General features: G+C 31.6%; 1 protein-coding gene across 1 annotated transcript in view; it reads left to right on the forward strand.

Annotated features, from left to right (window-relative positions):
- LOC126893156 (uncharacterized) overlaps positions 1-16,037 on the forward strand; it is a 59,520-nt gene extending 43,483 nt beyond the window's left edge. The window contains exon 2 of the mRNA XM_050663108.1: positions 15,850-16,037. Coding sequence (XP_050519065.1) covers positions 15,850-16,037 — 188 coding nt within the window. The remainder of the gene's footprint in view (positions 1-15,849) is intronic.
- Positions 16,038-16,401: the final 364 nt, after the last annotated feature.

The following is a 16,401-nucleotide window of genomic DNA, read 5'->3' on the forward strand; positions in this document are numbered from 1 at the left end:
TAGTGTAGCACAATGTTATGCTTTTCTTGATTTTAAACAGCATATTACTATTCCTAACTCTAATAATAAGTTTTTAGATCTACTATTTTCGAATGTGGATAGTATTCTAGTTTCATCTGCAATAGATCCTATTTTTTCTGAATCTAGCAATCACAAACCATACTCCTTTGATTTACCTATATCGGGCATTACAAATAATTTACTGTGCCAAGAATTTTACTATAATTTCAGAAACGCTGATTATATTAGCTTACAGAATTATTTGGGACCTATCAATTGGCACAAGTATTTAAATTTAAATGACATAAATACTGCAGTACACAATTTCTATCATATTCTGAGTATGGCATTAAATCTTTTTGTGCCCAAAAAGAAAAGTAAGGTATCAACTTTCCCAAAGTGGTTCAATGCTGAGTTGAGAAATTTAATCATCCAAAAGAAAATAGCTCACAAAAATTACAAGAATACTGGCAATCGCTGTTATTACATAGAATTTTTAAAGTTACGTAGTCAATGTAATATTTTATCTAAATAATGTTTTGTGAATTACAAAAAAGACCTTGAAAATAATTTTAATACCGATCCCAGGTCATTTTGGAGATTTTTTAGCCGAAAAAATAATCTATATGATGTTCCTAATAATATGTATCTAGCTGATAAAAAAGCTGTGAATGGTGATCAGATAAGTGAACTTTTTGCTGTTTACTTCTCTGAAGTTTATGTTTCTTCCCTGGATGTAAGTTATCATGACACATTTAATAATTATTCATCAATAAAGTGTGATTCTTTGACAGCGGAAGTTATTTTTGACGGTTTGTCAAAACTTTCTAATAATGTAACAGCTGGACCGGATGGTCTTCCCGATTTTTTCTTGAAAAACTGTGCTTACAGTCTAACTCAACCATTGTTTGTTCTATATGACTTATCATTGAAATTAGGCATTCTTCCTGATAAATGGAAAACTAGCCATTTAATTCCAATTTTTAAATCTGGCGAAAGAGAAAATATAGAAAATTACAGAGGTATATCTAAACAATCGACCATTCCTAAACTACTTGATAAGTTGATTTATAACCATATTAGTTTTACTTGTCAACAATTAATAAATAATTATCAACATGGCTTTATGCACAAGAAATCCACAACTACAAACTTACTATCTTATGAAACATCTATTATCAGAGATCTGGAAAGAAAATGTCAGGTAGATTGTGTATACACAGACTTTTCAAAAGCCTTTGATAGGATTGACCACTTAGTCCAGAGAAATAAGGTTTTTCTCGTGACACATCCCCCTCCAGGCCGAAACCAAATTTTTTGAGTAGTATGGACATCTATATTATTAACCTATATGTTTCCTGCAGCCGATTTTGATGATATACATAGTTATAAACAAATGAAGATCGAAAAACGGTAAATTATCGCTTTTTTCGTCTATTACCAAAAAGTTAAGCACTTTAAACAAATTTGAGAGTAAGAAACTCATAAATCGTATAAAAAACTTCAATATGGCATTCGCTGAATATGTCCAACCTTATTGGTTGCTTAGAAAATTGCAAAATAAATCATAAATTTTGAGTTTTTATAAATATTCGTAACTTAGGTAAAAATTAACTTAGAATCTTCTTATTACGCGGAATGCCGAGACTTCTTGTACTTAAATTATATTTTAAATTTCAAAGCAATTGGTCAAATAGTTTAAAAGTTATTTAATTTATTTTTCCCAAATTCATTTTTTTTGCAACACTGTAAGTCAGAAAATTATGAGGTTACAATAATACTTCGGACAGTTTATGAAAGAAGAACATTTATACTATTACCTTAATTAAAAATAAATGACAAAAAATAATTTTAAACAGTGTAAAATTATTTTGCAAAAACATGTCCATTTTTTGCTTACTTATAAACAATTAGAATAACTTTTTAACCGTTACCCGTAGAAAAATTAGTTTTTCATATTTAGAAAGACTGAATTTTTATACACATTTAGAAAGAAAAACAACTGTTCTAGGACATTTAGGGACAAAGTTAGCCCCCCCATTTTTTTAATTCACATGTTTTTGCAAAATTATTTTGCAATATCTATAATTATTTTTTGTCATTTTTTTTAAATTAAATTAATACTGTAAATTTTCTTCTTTCATAAACTATCCAAAATATTACTGTAACTTCATCATTTTCTGACTTACAGTGTTGCAAAAAAAATTAATTTTGGATAAACAAATTAAATAACTTTTAAACTATTTGACCAATTGCTTTGGAATTTAGGGTGTAATTTAAGCACCATAAGTCTCAGCATTCCATGTAATAAGAAGGTTCTAAGTTAATTTTTACATAAGTTATGAATATTTAAAAAAACTCAAAATTTATTATTTATTTGGCAATTTTCTAAGTAACCAATAAGGATAGACATATTCAGCGAACGCCATATTGAAGTTTTTTATACGGTTTATGAGTTTATTACTCTCAAATTTGTTTAAAATGCCCAATTTTTTAGTAAGAGACGAAAAAAGCGAAAATTTACCGTTTTTTGATCTTCATTTGTTTATAACTATGTATATCATCAAAATCGGCTGCAGGAAACATATAGGTTATTATTATAGATGACCATATTACTCGAAAAATTTGGTTTCAGCCTGGAGGGGGATGTGTCACCAACACGATATTTTTTTTCCTTATTTCTCTGAACTAACTACTTACTGCTACATAAACTTAAGGCATATGGTTTCAGCGATCAGCTTTTAAAGTGGTTTGATAGCTATTTAATAGGTCGCACACAAAAAGTCAAACTGGGTTAATTTATGTCAGATGCAATACAAATAAAATCTGGAGTTCCACAAGGTGCTCATTGCTCGCCCCTTCTGTTCAATCTATTTATTAACGACATAGGTGAATGTTTTAATCACTCTAAGTACTTGCTATTTGCTGATGATTTGAAGATTTACAGATCTATCAAAGATCATGAAAATTGTGTCTCCTTCAAAACGATCTCAATAATTTAGTTGAGTGGTGTAACAAAAACAGACTCTTTTTAAACATTAATAAATGTCATTTCATTAGCTTCCACAAAGTTGCAAAAAAATATCAATCATCATATGTCATCGACAGTAAAGCGCTCTCTTATGTTAAAACAGTAAAGGATTTAGGAGTAATATTCGATGAAAACTTAACGTTTGTGGATCACATTAACTATGTGACAGCAAAGGCTTCAAAAGTACTGGGTTATATACTTCGCAGTTGTGCTGATCTTTCCCTTAATAAAATAAAGGCTGTTTACTCATCATTGGTTATATCTATATTAGAATTCTCCTCTATTGTCTGGTCACCATTTTATAATGTTCATGTTGTTTGTCTCGAGAGAGTTCAAAATAAGTTTTTAAGATTTGCAGCATACAGATTGGGATATAATGTTACTGAACTAAACCACAACTATACCATCATCCGTAGTGATCTCAATTTGCACTCCTTAAAAGACCGTAGAATTATAAATGACCTAGCTTTTATTTATAAACTATTAAATAGTGAAATCAATTGTCCTGATTTATTAAAATTAATAAACTTTAATATTCCAAACCATAATCTGAGAAATAATAACTTGTCCCATGTACCTCATCATTCAACAAACTATGGTCTTAACTCACCAATAGATAGAACTTTAAGTCGCCTGAATGATTTGGACATCGATTTATTCTCTTCTTCCAGTCGAGTATTTAAAAACCGACTAAAATCAATTTTTCCGGTCAGCACTTATGTTTAATATTTAATATTATATTTTCAGTGGATTTGTTAATTTTTGCCATGGATAATGCTTTTGTATTATGTAATGTGTTAATTTTTTTATTGTCTGTAGTTAGTTGATTAATGTCAGTTTATATTATATTATTATGTATTGTCACTGCATAACGTGGATTGTGTGTATGTTAAATTTAGTTTTATTGTAATGTACTTACTACAGTTTTATGCTGTCACACTTTCATTTAATTCATTTAATTTTATTTTTAGTCTTACTGTTTTACTGGACTTTACTAATACTACTTTTACTTCTACTTATTGTTTATATATGTATATTTTTTTTAAATTGGGGAAACCCGTAAATAAATAAATAAATAAATAAATAAATAAATATGATCATGATAAAAAATAAATAAAACACGTTTTTATTAATTTCAACAAAATACTCTAAATTAATTTTTAAGTTCTACCTCTGGTTCCAAGCCCGGTTCCACGTAGAGATGCATCAAGTCAAACTAGTTTGATTTTACTCAACAAACTTGACTTGACTTGAAAATCAAACTTTTTGTATGAAAAAGATTGACTTGACTTGATTTCGATATCTTTAGGTTTGACTTGAATTCAAACATCTTCATTTGAAAAGTTTGAATATTACGCAAAACGTGTTTATTTTCAATTTTAAATGAGACCGCCTACGCCTTTATTTGTTCAGTGGAGGATCAACAAGGGGTGGGGAGGGGTAGGGGAAATTTCCCCCCTCCCAACAAGGTCCAAAAAAATTTTTTGACAAATTTCAATAAACATAGAAATGTATTGGCTGATACGATATTTATACCGCAGACAGACAAATGAAACCCTATAAACGCCCCAGTTAGAATAATTTTATTAAGAATGCTTAATGCATATTTACACATTATTTTTTTTTAATTTAAACCCAACATTTTTGTAGCCTGTATCCGAAAAAAATTTAAATTGTAGATATAAAACCATATAGACCTGCATCCCGCTTACCAAAAAAAAGTTGATTAATAGCAACTGAAAATTTGCTAATAGCTTAACGGTGTCTAGTCAGACAAACTTTGATGTATTGGAACACTGGAACAGAAGAAGTTTTAATTGTGAAAAAGGTTAAAAATTTGGAAAGTCAGACTACGTAAACGTTCCATGTATTTTGTCGGACAGAACTTCCAATTTATTTGTTACCATTTCATTAAATTCTCATGCAAAAATCATACTGGTGTTTATCACCAACTGGGCATTTTAATGAGTGGAACACGAAGAATATGTCAAATGACAGGAATCATGTTGGTTAGTAATAGCAGTCTGATTTTTGCATGAGAGTTTAATGAAAGGGTAACAAATCAATTGGATGTTCTGACCGACAAAATGCATGGGACGTTTTCGTAATCTGACGTTCCAAATTTTTAAACTGTTCCACAATTAAAACTCCCCCTGTTCCAGTGTTCCCGTACATCAAAGTTGTCCGACTAGACACCGTTAAGCTATTAACAAATTTTCAGCTTGCTATTAATCAACTTTTTTGGTACGGGATCCAGGTCTAATAACCCTATGGTTAGTTTTGAATTTTAAAGAAATACCAACGAATATACAGCAATACTAACTTTTGTATTGTGGTACATATTTTCGAGTGAACTAGCAGCTTGGTACCACATATTTTTTCGAACTGGCCCTAAGATAAATAAATGCTTTTTTAATAAAAGAAAGTCATACAAATTCCAAATCACATATTTTGAGCTGTCCATTGGAAAACCAAATAGTCTTATTTTATTGTAACCCTTAAGGGCATAGGCGTAACATGTCGCTGATCAAAATGTTCAATGTGTTTTAAATGTAATAATTTTTTTCAAATCCTGAGAAAACTAATAAGAATTAAAAAAAAAATTAAACGCAGCATGAAAGATTACATTATTTCTGAGGGACGAACATCCCTGAAAACTTCTATAATGTTTATTTTAATAAATTACAGGGGTGAACATAAAATGGAAAATTTAGTGTTGTTATTAATTGCAAATATTTCATTCAAAAGAAACTTTTTATTTATTCTAAGAGACTTTCGGCCCTCGGTAAGAACGAAATATTTCATTCTGCGTTTAAATTTTTCAAAAATACTTATTAGTTTTCTCAGGATTCTAAAAAAATAAATATCTACATTTAAAGTTTTAAATTAAAATATATTGAAAATTTTGATTTTTATGTGGCACTCATTGTATTATTAATTTTCTTATCTTAATTGGCAACTAACATGTCTATCTCGACAAAAAAGTATATCTACTAAATAAATTATTTTTCAAACTCTTTCAAACTAGTTTGACAAACAGTTTGAATTTTCAAACCTGTATACGATTGACCAGTTTGACTTGACTTGAAATATTTGTCAGAAGGATGGACTTGAGTTTGACTTAAAATTAAGTCAAACTCAAGTCAAGTTCAAATATTCAAGTCAAACTTGTGCAACTCTAGTTCCACGGCTCCACGGGCGACAAATTTACGCTAGCAGTAGCCGTAAAACGAACTTCCGCGGAACGGAATAGGAATAGCAGAACTGAACCCTGTAGTCGGTTCAGTTCGGCTATTCCTATTCCGTTCCGCGGAAGTTCGTTTTACGGCTACTGCTAGCGTAAATTTGTCGTCCGTGTAGCCGTAGCCTTAATCCTCAGCACCTGAAAAACAAAATTATATTCTAACAATCTCAGTAAACAACCTTGTATACTGGACGGAAACAAGGAAGGCGAAAAAAAGGAAGGCCCAGAACGAAATAGTTGGATGATGTTAGAAGACGACCTGAAAACCATGAACATAAGACAATGGAGAAGAAGGATACAAGAGAGATCCTAATGGAAGTACATAACCAGACAGACAAAGACCCATCCAGGGTTATGATGCCAAAAGAAGAAGAAGAACTGAACGGAAACAAACTCAGCAGCGAAAACGGCCAATGAATATCTTCTTCTTCTTCTTGACTACTTCTCTACTTCTTGACTCGAAACGTTTCCGAAAGCTTGAATATTCAGATAATAGTGTACTTTATTAAAGCCCCAGTTTGACTTCAAGACCCAAACAAGTAGTGAAATTTTCTACATCTACGTTATGAGATAGACCAGTCCTCATTTTCTTGTTATTTTTCTCCCCTGCTTCCTATCTCTGGTGTATTCTTCCCATTGTCCTATACCCGCCCTGTTGAGGCCATTTATTACGTCTTGTAACCATATAGATCTTCACGTCTTCTTTTGCCAGCTGGTGTCTATTCCAATAATGAGAATATCGACGTACATGATCCTGATCTCCATATATGTCTTAGCCATTTTGTTCTTTGCTGTTTTATCTTACACACTGAATCTTCCTTAATTTCTTTCAGAAGCTCAAGCTTCGTTCTTTGTCTAAATTCATTTAGTATTATTTTTTCTTGTATTCTAAGGTTTTTCTCTTGTTTTGTTCGTCTGTCGAATTATTGTTTTGTATATCTTCATTTTCGATTTCTTCTTCAGATAAAAATCCACTAATGGATGTTACCGATCACATTTTCCATTAATTCTCTGTTTCTTGCAATATGTATCCGAGATGTCGTTAATCTCTGTCCAATGTATGTTTCGGAGCCAGGACATTTTCTTGCATCCTATTCCTCTTTTGCCTTCAATCTTACCCTGGATTATAAGTTGAAGGAACTGGTATTTTTCATTTCGCATGATGTGATCTAGATACGCCGTATTCCTTTTCTTGATGGTTTCGAAAAGTTGGCGTTCTTGGTTGATTCTTTTAAGGACATCTACATTTGTGACTTTCGCCGTCCATGGTATCTTTAGGATACGGCGATAAAGCCACATTTCGAAAGCTCCTAATATGTTTATATCCCTCGTTTTGAGTGTCCAGTCCTCTACGCCATATAGCAGAACCGACCGTTGGTAGTACTTAGTAAATCTAAAGGTAGACTTCCGCACCAAGCGACCGAGACAGGAGACCGCGACAGGCGACAGATAGGCGAGGTCTTCCCACGACTGCTCTCAATGCAATTATATCAGGGTAGTTCTGCAGCCCGCGACCGAGACCAGCGACCAACTATCGTCTATCGCGACCTATCTGTCGCCTGTCGCGGTCTCCTGTCTCGGTCGTTTGGTGCGGAAGTCTACCTTTAGTCTCACTCAGTTGAAGATCGAACTCTGAACAGGTCAGAACCTTCCTGAATTTTACGAAAGCTTGTCGAGCTTGCTCAATGCGACATTTTACTTCCCTGTCCGATGCCCAGTCTTCAAAAAGGCACGTTCCCAGTTATTTAAATTTGCTCACTCTTTCAATGGACTTGGTATTCAGTGTTATGGTGCAGTTTTCAATTGCATTCAAGTTTCTGCAGATGATCATGAATTTGGTCTTTTTGGTATTAATCTCTAATCCCATTCGCTTTCTGCTTCGATTTCTTGCATAGTATTTTATTTTTGGTAATTTTTTGTTTGCATGGTAGATTTTATTTGCGGCAATTATTCTTTCTTTGATTTATGTTTGTTGTTTGTTTGGATTTATATGACTGCGGAAACTAAATCCATTCGCCAATTTTACGATTTTCTACTTTATTAGTCATTTTTCGTATCTTATCCTAAAACTAATACTAATATGAATCTCTAATAAACAATTCTACTAATAAATAATTCTTTTTATATTTTTTTATAATATATTTTATTTTGTATTTTTTTTAAATAATGTTGCCAGAGTTCCACAGTAAAAACAGCAACATTCTTCTTTAGCCCTCTACTTAATTCGGAAGCTTTTTACTATGGACTGTCCAAATTCTTCATTCATTTTTATATACATATTTTTTTATATTTTTTTTTGTTATATTTTTTTAATACTTTTTTTATTATATGTTTTTCTTTTTTTTTTAATATATAACAATCTACAAGAAATACTTACTCTATATTTTACAATTACAATTTAAGTTTAATATCTAAAATATGTTTATACAATAGTCGGTATACCAACTCATTGTTTTCTAATGTTAATAAATAGTTTAAATCTTAAATTAATGGGATGGTGACATCAGTTAAAGAATAGAGTGTATTTAAGAACATTTTAACGTTATTAAAAATAAAAGAACAGGTCAAAATTTTGTGTTGTAGGTTTATCCAACTGACCACAAATGCAGTGTGGACTATCAGTTAGATTAAGTTTAAATATATATGATGGTGTAAGATAGTGGTTAAATCTCATTCTATGGTTTTTGTCATATCCTTTGTCGACTCCATTTTAGAAAACCAAGGTTTATCTGTTATGTAGTTTCTGATTGCTGTATAATGGTTTCCTGTATTCATGTTCTCATCAATATACCTTTCTTTCCATTCTTTCTTAAGCTGATTTCTGTTTCTCTTTCTCCATTATTTGTTATTAATATTCAATAAAATAGACAATATACAACATAAAATACTATATTATTAATATCGATTTTTTAAGATGAATATTTTTCTCGATTACAGCTACTTAATAATTGATTTATAATATCTGGATAAGAGCAATCAACGGAATTAGACCATACTCTTCCTCAATGTAATTTACGTTCCAATTTACATCCGACTGCCTCGGAACCGACGAAAAAGAAGACGAAAAAGAACGTTGGATGTGGTCGTAAAGCAGGAGAATTCGTGAACTCTGTATTATTCATTTGTTTCTCCTAGAAAACCGTTCTAAAGTTTTATTTTCCGCGGAAGAAGATTATTTAAAAACGAATACTTGATGAGAAAAATTGTGTGATACGACTGATGAAACAACCCTTCGGAATCTCTATTTTGTTATTTTATATAAAGAAGTAAATAATAGAAGAATTAAACACCAATTAATATCTTCCTTTAGCTACATAAAGGTCAATAGTTATGAAAATATATTGACTTTTGATCCAATTACGTTTGTGTGCAATTGTATGAGACGATAAAACCAATAATACTCCAGTGAAATAGGGTTTTTGTCGGGACACTTGAGCAGCCAGGTTGCAAATGGGTTTTTTGGGTACTATATACCTAATTGGTAATAACTAGCCTAACCAAGGTTGGATAAAACGGGATAGGTTTATAATATTTAATTTTTTGTATAAAATTATCTAAAACTTAATTTATGTCTAAATTAAGTAGACATTAAACTGTATAGTAAAATTTACGTTTGAAAGAATAATATTTTCAGTAGTCAGAAACTTAAAAATAGGCGTTTTTTATGTTTTATGGCAAAATGGGAAATAAGACCTTTTATTTAGGACTAGGTACGTATATCAGAACAAAAGTCACATAAAAATATGTTGCTCTTCTCTGCGGTAGGATAAAACGCTTCATATCTTTATTTAAAAAAATAATATGCCAACAAATAAATAGGTAGATAAAACGGGACATAAGAAACTGTATCCCATTTTATCCAAATTATAAATGTCCCGTTTTGTCCAACTCAGACATTTTTCAAAACGAAAGTGGCTGCTGCCTAAACGTAAAGGTAAAATTAGGTAGACTACACGTGAGAATATTCGTTAATGACTGCTTAATTAAATGTAATAGTCACCGGAATTATATTTTTATATATAATGTAGGCAGTATAATGTAGAAAACAACGCACTTAAAAGTACAAAGTATCAAAAAAATAGAGCCAAACAATTCTAAATACAACAACTTTTCATCAAATAGTGGCATCGAGGTAAAACGAACTGAGAATGTTAAAATGACGACTGATAACAAATTTCCGTTGTTGTCCGATTAATAGCACCACTAGTTGGGTCTCTAGGCTAGGTATCCCGTTTTATCTGACTATCCCGTTTTATCCAACTCTCCCCTACATACAATTTAAAAAAATTATGATCAAAATCCATCAACAAGCTCTGGAGATATTAATCGCAGCATATGTCTTAAGGATCAGTTTCATTTTTTGAGTGCACGGATTTTAATAATTCATTTCCACCGACCACAAATCGATTTCGTTAGAACGTTATTTTAAAGCTTTATTAACAACTCTGTTGAAGTTTAAAGTTTACTCAAACTTTTACACATAAACTATATACCTTCAACTTCGAAATGGCGCTAGCTGGGTTGCTTAATTGTTATAAATAAAGTAGCTGTCAATTAAATAAAAAAAGTGGGTAACTTTGACTGTAATTAACCTAGAAAATTCGTATAAAAATACCAGCTTTTCAAATCCCAAAGTAGTTTTAATCTACAGTCAATATTAACAAAGTTATTCAAATTGTTTATGAACTAAAAATCACCCTACTTTAGTAAAATGTTTTCGGTAAAATAAAAATGACTTTTTAATGATTTTTAAATTACTTTGAAAACATTACTCTTTTTCTTTCATGTGATTTTCACAGAATTGCTATTACATTACTATTTTCTGAACAACAATATTGCGAAAAAAGCTCATTTTGATAAACAAATTGAATCAATTGTAAACTAATTAACGAATCGTCTTAAAAATGTTTGTGCATTATATGGACTGTTTGTCTCAACTTTTTGTGCAATATAAAAGTCTTAAGGTTATTTTCACAAAAGTTATAGCAGTTTTTTCATTTTCGAAATTTTAGTTTTATTTTGCAATTTCTGAAGCAACAAATGATCGAACCGAAATTCAAAAACAGCCATTTTAAACCTTGGCTTATCGACTAAAAGAATAACAGTAAAAATAAGATATTTAATTACCCTATTTTTACCCGTAGCGATTTAAACGAAAAAACTGCCATTTTTGACACTTATTTGTTAATAACTAAATTTCTCGTCCGAACTGTGACGGGAATTTTTGTATGTATAATGTATTAGGTATATAGTACCCAAAAAACCCATTTGCAACCTGGCTGCTCAAGTGTCCCGAACATGGTATATTTTTGCCTTATTTCCCTGGAGTATAAGTATTTTAGACGAGGTACACTATAAATAGCAAGAATTCTTCATGATGTTACATGCGATTATACATTCTGTCACGCATACATTTTCTATTCAAAAGTCAACTAGTCCATATTTTAGACCGAGGGATAAAATACAGTATTTTCTTTCATGAAAATAGTAATATTTGTATGTGCTTCTATCGATTAGTGTCTGGTATTATCGTCAAATTAATTCAAAACAGCAGTTAAAAATGTAATTTTCATTACAATCAATTGCGACTTGTGACTTAAGGGTGGAGGTATGGTTTGAAAATTTTGAAATTTTCTATTTTTTATTATTTTAAATGAAAGTACATAGCTTCAAGAATACTCTCTGAAAATTTCAGATTACTCGGAGCAAAATTACGGAACTTACGGAAGTACAACATGTTGAATATCCCTACCGTCGACTCACCTTGCATCAGCTTCGCGCCAGCGCGTTTGAGCGTAGTGAAAAACGTTCAAAAGCTGTTCTTGTTCTCTTTTGTAAATAACTCCGCGATTCAAAAAAATATTTCGGTGTGCATCACTTTACGATTTGTTAGACAAAAAAGGAATTGAAAAGAAAATTTGTCAAAACTTGTTGTAAACGCGTTGTTCTCAAAACTGCTTTTTTCAAAGGTGGTAAATATTGTAACTCAAAAACTCTTTGACCGATTCACCTGAATTGTTGCAAAGATTTTCTATACAAATTTCGTGAGGTAACGCTTTTGAGATATGTTTTGTTTAACAATAATAAATATGTTAATTTTCACCCTTTTTTACAAAAAATTTCGTTATTTTGACTTCTAAGTGATACCAAAAACTAAAAATCGTTTAAAACTATAAAACTTGACTGCGTTACCTCGTGAAACTCTAATAATAGCTAAAAAATAGAAATAAGCTAATAGAATCGTCTTGAATTTTTTGTTGCGCATGATCTAATGACGAATTCTGATTTTTTTTTGGGAGGCCTATTTTTCAACATTTTGCCTTGAGTTTTTTTTAATATTCTTTGAATTGTACTCAATGTGTTTGTTTAATTTAAAAATAAGATAATTCTACCATAGTTTCAAAACAAATCACAAAAATGTGCTTGAAATATTGATTTTAAACCATACCCCTCCCCCCTCCAAAATGTTACAACAATTTAATCTAGTTGAAATTGTTTTTGGTGGCTAGATACAAGTATTGAAACGGTTGCCTGTTCTATTAGCTACACATCTGTTTTGTAGTATGTAGCCTTTGTATTTGGTTGTAATAAAGTTAAATTACATGGAGTTAACCAATTTTCAACATATTATCATGTTCGTCTTGTGTTCGTTTGTGTTTCGGACAGATATCGTGACGTACTCCTGGAAATAGTTTAATGGCAACTTAAATATTACATACGAAGTTGTTGATAGCAATCAAATAGGTTTGTAGAGTTTAAACACAGTTCATTAATTGGCTATTGTAAAACTAACTTAAATGGGTAAAAAAAACATAGTGGGTGATTCAGTTGTTAATGTTACATAGTAAAATGAAATTTTTCTTTTAAGTCAACCTTTCAATTAAATTATGACTTTCTTGTACCGTCTGTCATTTCCAAATTGCTGTTTGTCATAAAGTCATAAGTCATTTGTCATTGATAAGGGATATCCCCAAAATGATAAAAAACGATAAAAAAAATTCTATGCTTTTTTGGGAGATCATGCACCCACGCTATATTTATAGTGAGGAAGGTTCAAGAGAAGTCATTAGAGTACAACAAACCGGCAAATTTATATTTATGTTTCGTGGACCTTAAGAAGGCATTTGATAGGGTGAAATTAAAGGACGTTATCCATTTATTTTACTCAAAAGAGGTACCTCTAGGAATAATTAAAACGATCGAAATTATCTACCAGATTAACACAATAAAAGTAAAAGTATAAGAAGAACAACTGATTGACCCAATTGAAACTGGCAATTGGATAAGACAGAGGGATTCCCTTTATTGTTTAACCTGATCAACTTAAAACAATCTGCTATGCCACGACGCAATACTAATGTCTCAATGTTGTTCTGAAGCTATTTCCTTGTGGCATTTTTATGATTAACTATTTAGATGGGAAATAAGCCACAATTAAATTGAAAAAATAATTTTATTAACGTTTCGACGCCCAAATCGGGTGTCGTTGTCAAAATACAAAATAGTACTAAATTAAACAAAAATGTTGTTGCTAAGTAAAAAAATTCTTCTAATATTTATATAATCTGACTCATTTATATTGGCAATTCAGATGTATATTATACATTTTAAAGTAGAAAACTTTAAAATGATATCGCCAATATTTATTTGTTGCGTTCCTGGGACGACTTTACTAAAAGATATTTCATTCGATTACATGAAATCAATCTCAACTCAAGAATATCTGTCACAAAAAAATCATGGCATGTGATCTGTCTTTAAAAAGACAACCAAATGCAACGATGACAGTAAAATTCTCGCGTTAGAGATTCCATAGTAAAACACGAGGGAAAACCAGGAAAAAACCTCGTGATACTATCCCGTCATCGTAAGTATTTGGTCTTACATTTAATTTACTTTCAAATCTATAATACCAAATTCTGACTTTAATATGTTTAAATTATAAATAATATTAATAATACATAGATATACAGTAAGTAATACTAAAATATAAAATATGTACTAACTCGATATGTTATTGAGTTACTAATCGTGGTACTTTCTTTCTATTGACTTCTTCTTTCAGTATGGGTAACCACATCCTACTGCATTCTACCGAGGAATTTGCGATTTGAGCGTCGAAACGTTAATAAAATTATTTTTTCAATTTAATTGTGGCTTATTTCCCATCTAAACAGTTAATCTCTCAAAGTGAAGATGATTTACAACGTATGCTGCACCAATTTAATATAACAGCCAGAAGACTTAACATGTTAATTTCTCCAAAAAAGACCAAATGCATGGTTATAACAGCAAATCTAATAAGATGTTAATTACAGCTAGAGGGTAAGATAATAGAACAAGTCATGGAGTTTAAATATCTAGCCATCACACTATCTAGTTTGAAAAGCACGAAACAGAAGTGGAAGATCAAGTGAATAAAGCAAACAGAGTCGCAGGTGCCTGAATGAAACAATATGAAGAAAAAAATATCGGAAAAGAAATGAAAGGCAGAATTTACAAAACAGTCATCAGACCAGTAATGACATACGCGGCAGAAACACGACCTGATACGGAGAGTACAAAAAGAATGCTAGAAGCAGCAGAGATGAAACCCTTCGAAAAATCGATGGTAAGACACTATGGGACAGAGCTAGATGTGCAGATATACGACGGATATGCAAGGTAGACAACATTAATAACTGGGTAAAAAACAGAAGAGTAGAATGGAATGACCACATAAGCCAAATCACAACAAATTGAGTAGTAAGGACGGCGAGAGACGGTTCCCCAATAGAAAGGAGATCAGTGAGAATACCACAAAAACGATGGAATAGCAACTTACTGGAAACACGTTAAAAAAAACAGACAGAGTCATGTCTACACAAAAAGAAGAAGAAAAAGAAGCTGTCGCTTCTTGACTTGGATAATGTGGTTTCAGCAGGATGACCCCAATGTCACATCAGATTAGATGTAGAGTTAGATGTAGATCAGAGAGTTTTCTTGGAAATTTCTTGACCTCCTAGGTCTCCACATTCAAACCCACTTAGTATTTAGTTGTTTAAAGTAAAAGGTGTTCAACCTGGAATATCATCGAAGAGATCATAAAAAGAGTTGGGATAAGATAATAGACGACACGAGGTATGTACATATTTAGGGTGGAGCGCTGTTATATGGAGAAAAATGAAATAATAATTTTTACAAACGCAGGGTGCGGAGTCGACGCTACTGTGGGAAAGGATTGGAAGAGTTAATTGTCATTTTTTTATATTATGACTCTAACATCTGCCCCAACGTGATTCAAATTTTAAAATTTGAAAAAATTTTTTTTTGCATTTTTACCTACGCGGGGTGCGGTATCAATTCGCTTCTAGGATATAAATCGAAAACTTCAATAACACTTATTTCTATTTTTATCAGAATAACTGCCCCAGCGCTGCTTAAATTGATATATTTTGAATTTCGCGCCAACCCTCCGACCTAACGCTGCAACAAAAGAGTTATAATCTGTCACAGGAGTCGACCTTCACTCTCCCACTCAATTTCAATTATAAGTAAGTAGAACACAAAACAATATTAGCTAGAATTATTATAGTTTTCCACGATAAGTATATAACATTATTGAAACCTTATGAAGGCAGGAAGGACGAAGACGGTTACAAAGAGAAGCTATTAAAGTTTGGTGAGGATAGCAAGAAATTGTTTGATATTGAAACTTGCAGTTCAGAGATTGCAACTGTCCTAGAAACCGAAAGATTCCAATACCGGAACGAAATTTTTTAATCGACCAACAAACTGACCATAAAATAATGATTAATACTTTAAATCGTGAAGCGACCAAAAATATTGAGATGGATTTACATAGATTACACCAACAAGAGCAACGTGAAGGACAAATAGTCTTGCAAATAGGGGTGGAATCCATTCCTAGTACTTCTAGATTACCTACAACTTCAAAGATACGACCGAATGTTCAACAGGCAGATACATTAAACAAAAGCGGTGAAATTGAGGACTTCCAATCGCAATCGATTATTTCTACTTCTTCACTCACAATGACTGATGTCACATTTCCGGTTGTTGCCAGAACATTAGATCGGTTTGGGGTTTCAGATTGTGCTGGAGTAGCAATCATTTCTGCAGCTTT

Source organism: Diabrotica virgifera, chromosome 10, assembly GCF_917563875.1.
Source record: "Diabrotica virgifera virgifera chromosome 10, PGI_DIABVI_V3a".
Lineage (NCBI taxonomy): Eukaryota > Metazoa > Arthropoda > Insecta > Coleoptera > Chrysomelidae > Diabrotica > Diabrotica virgifera.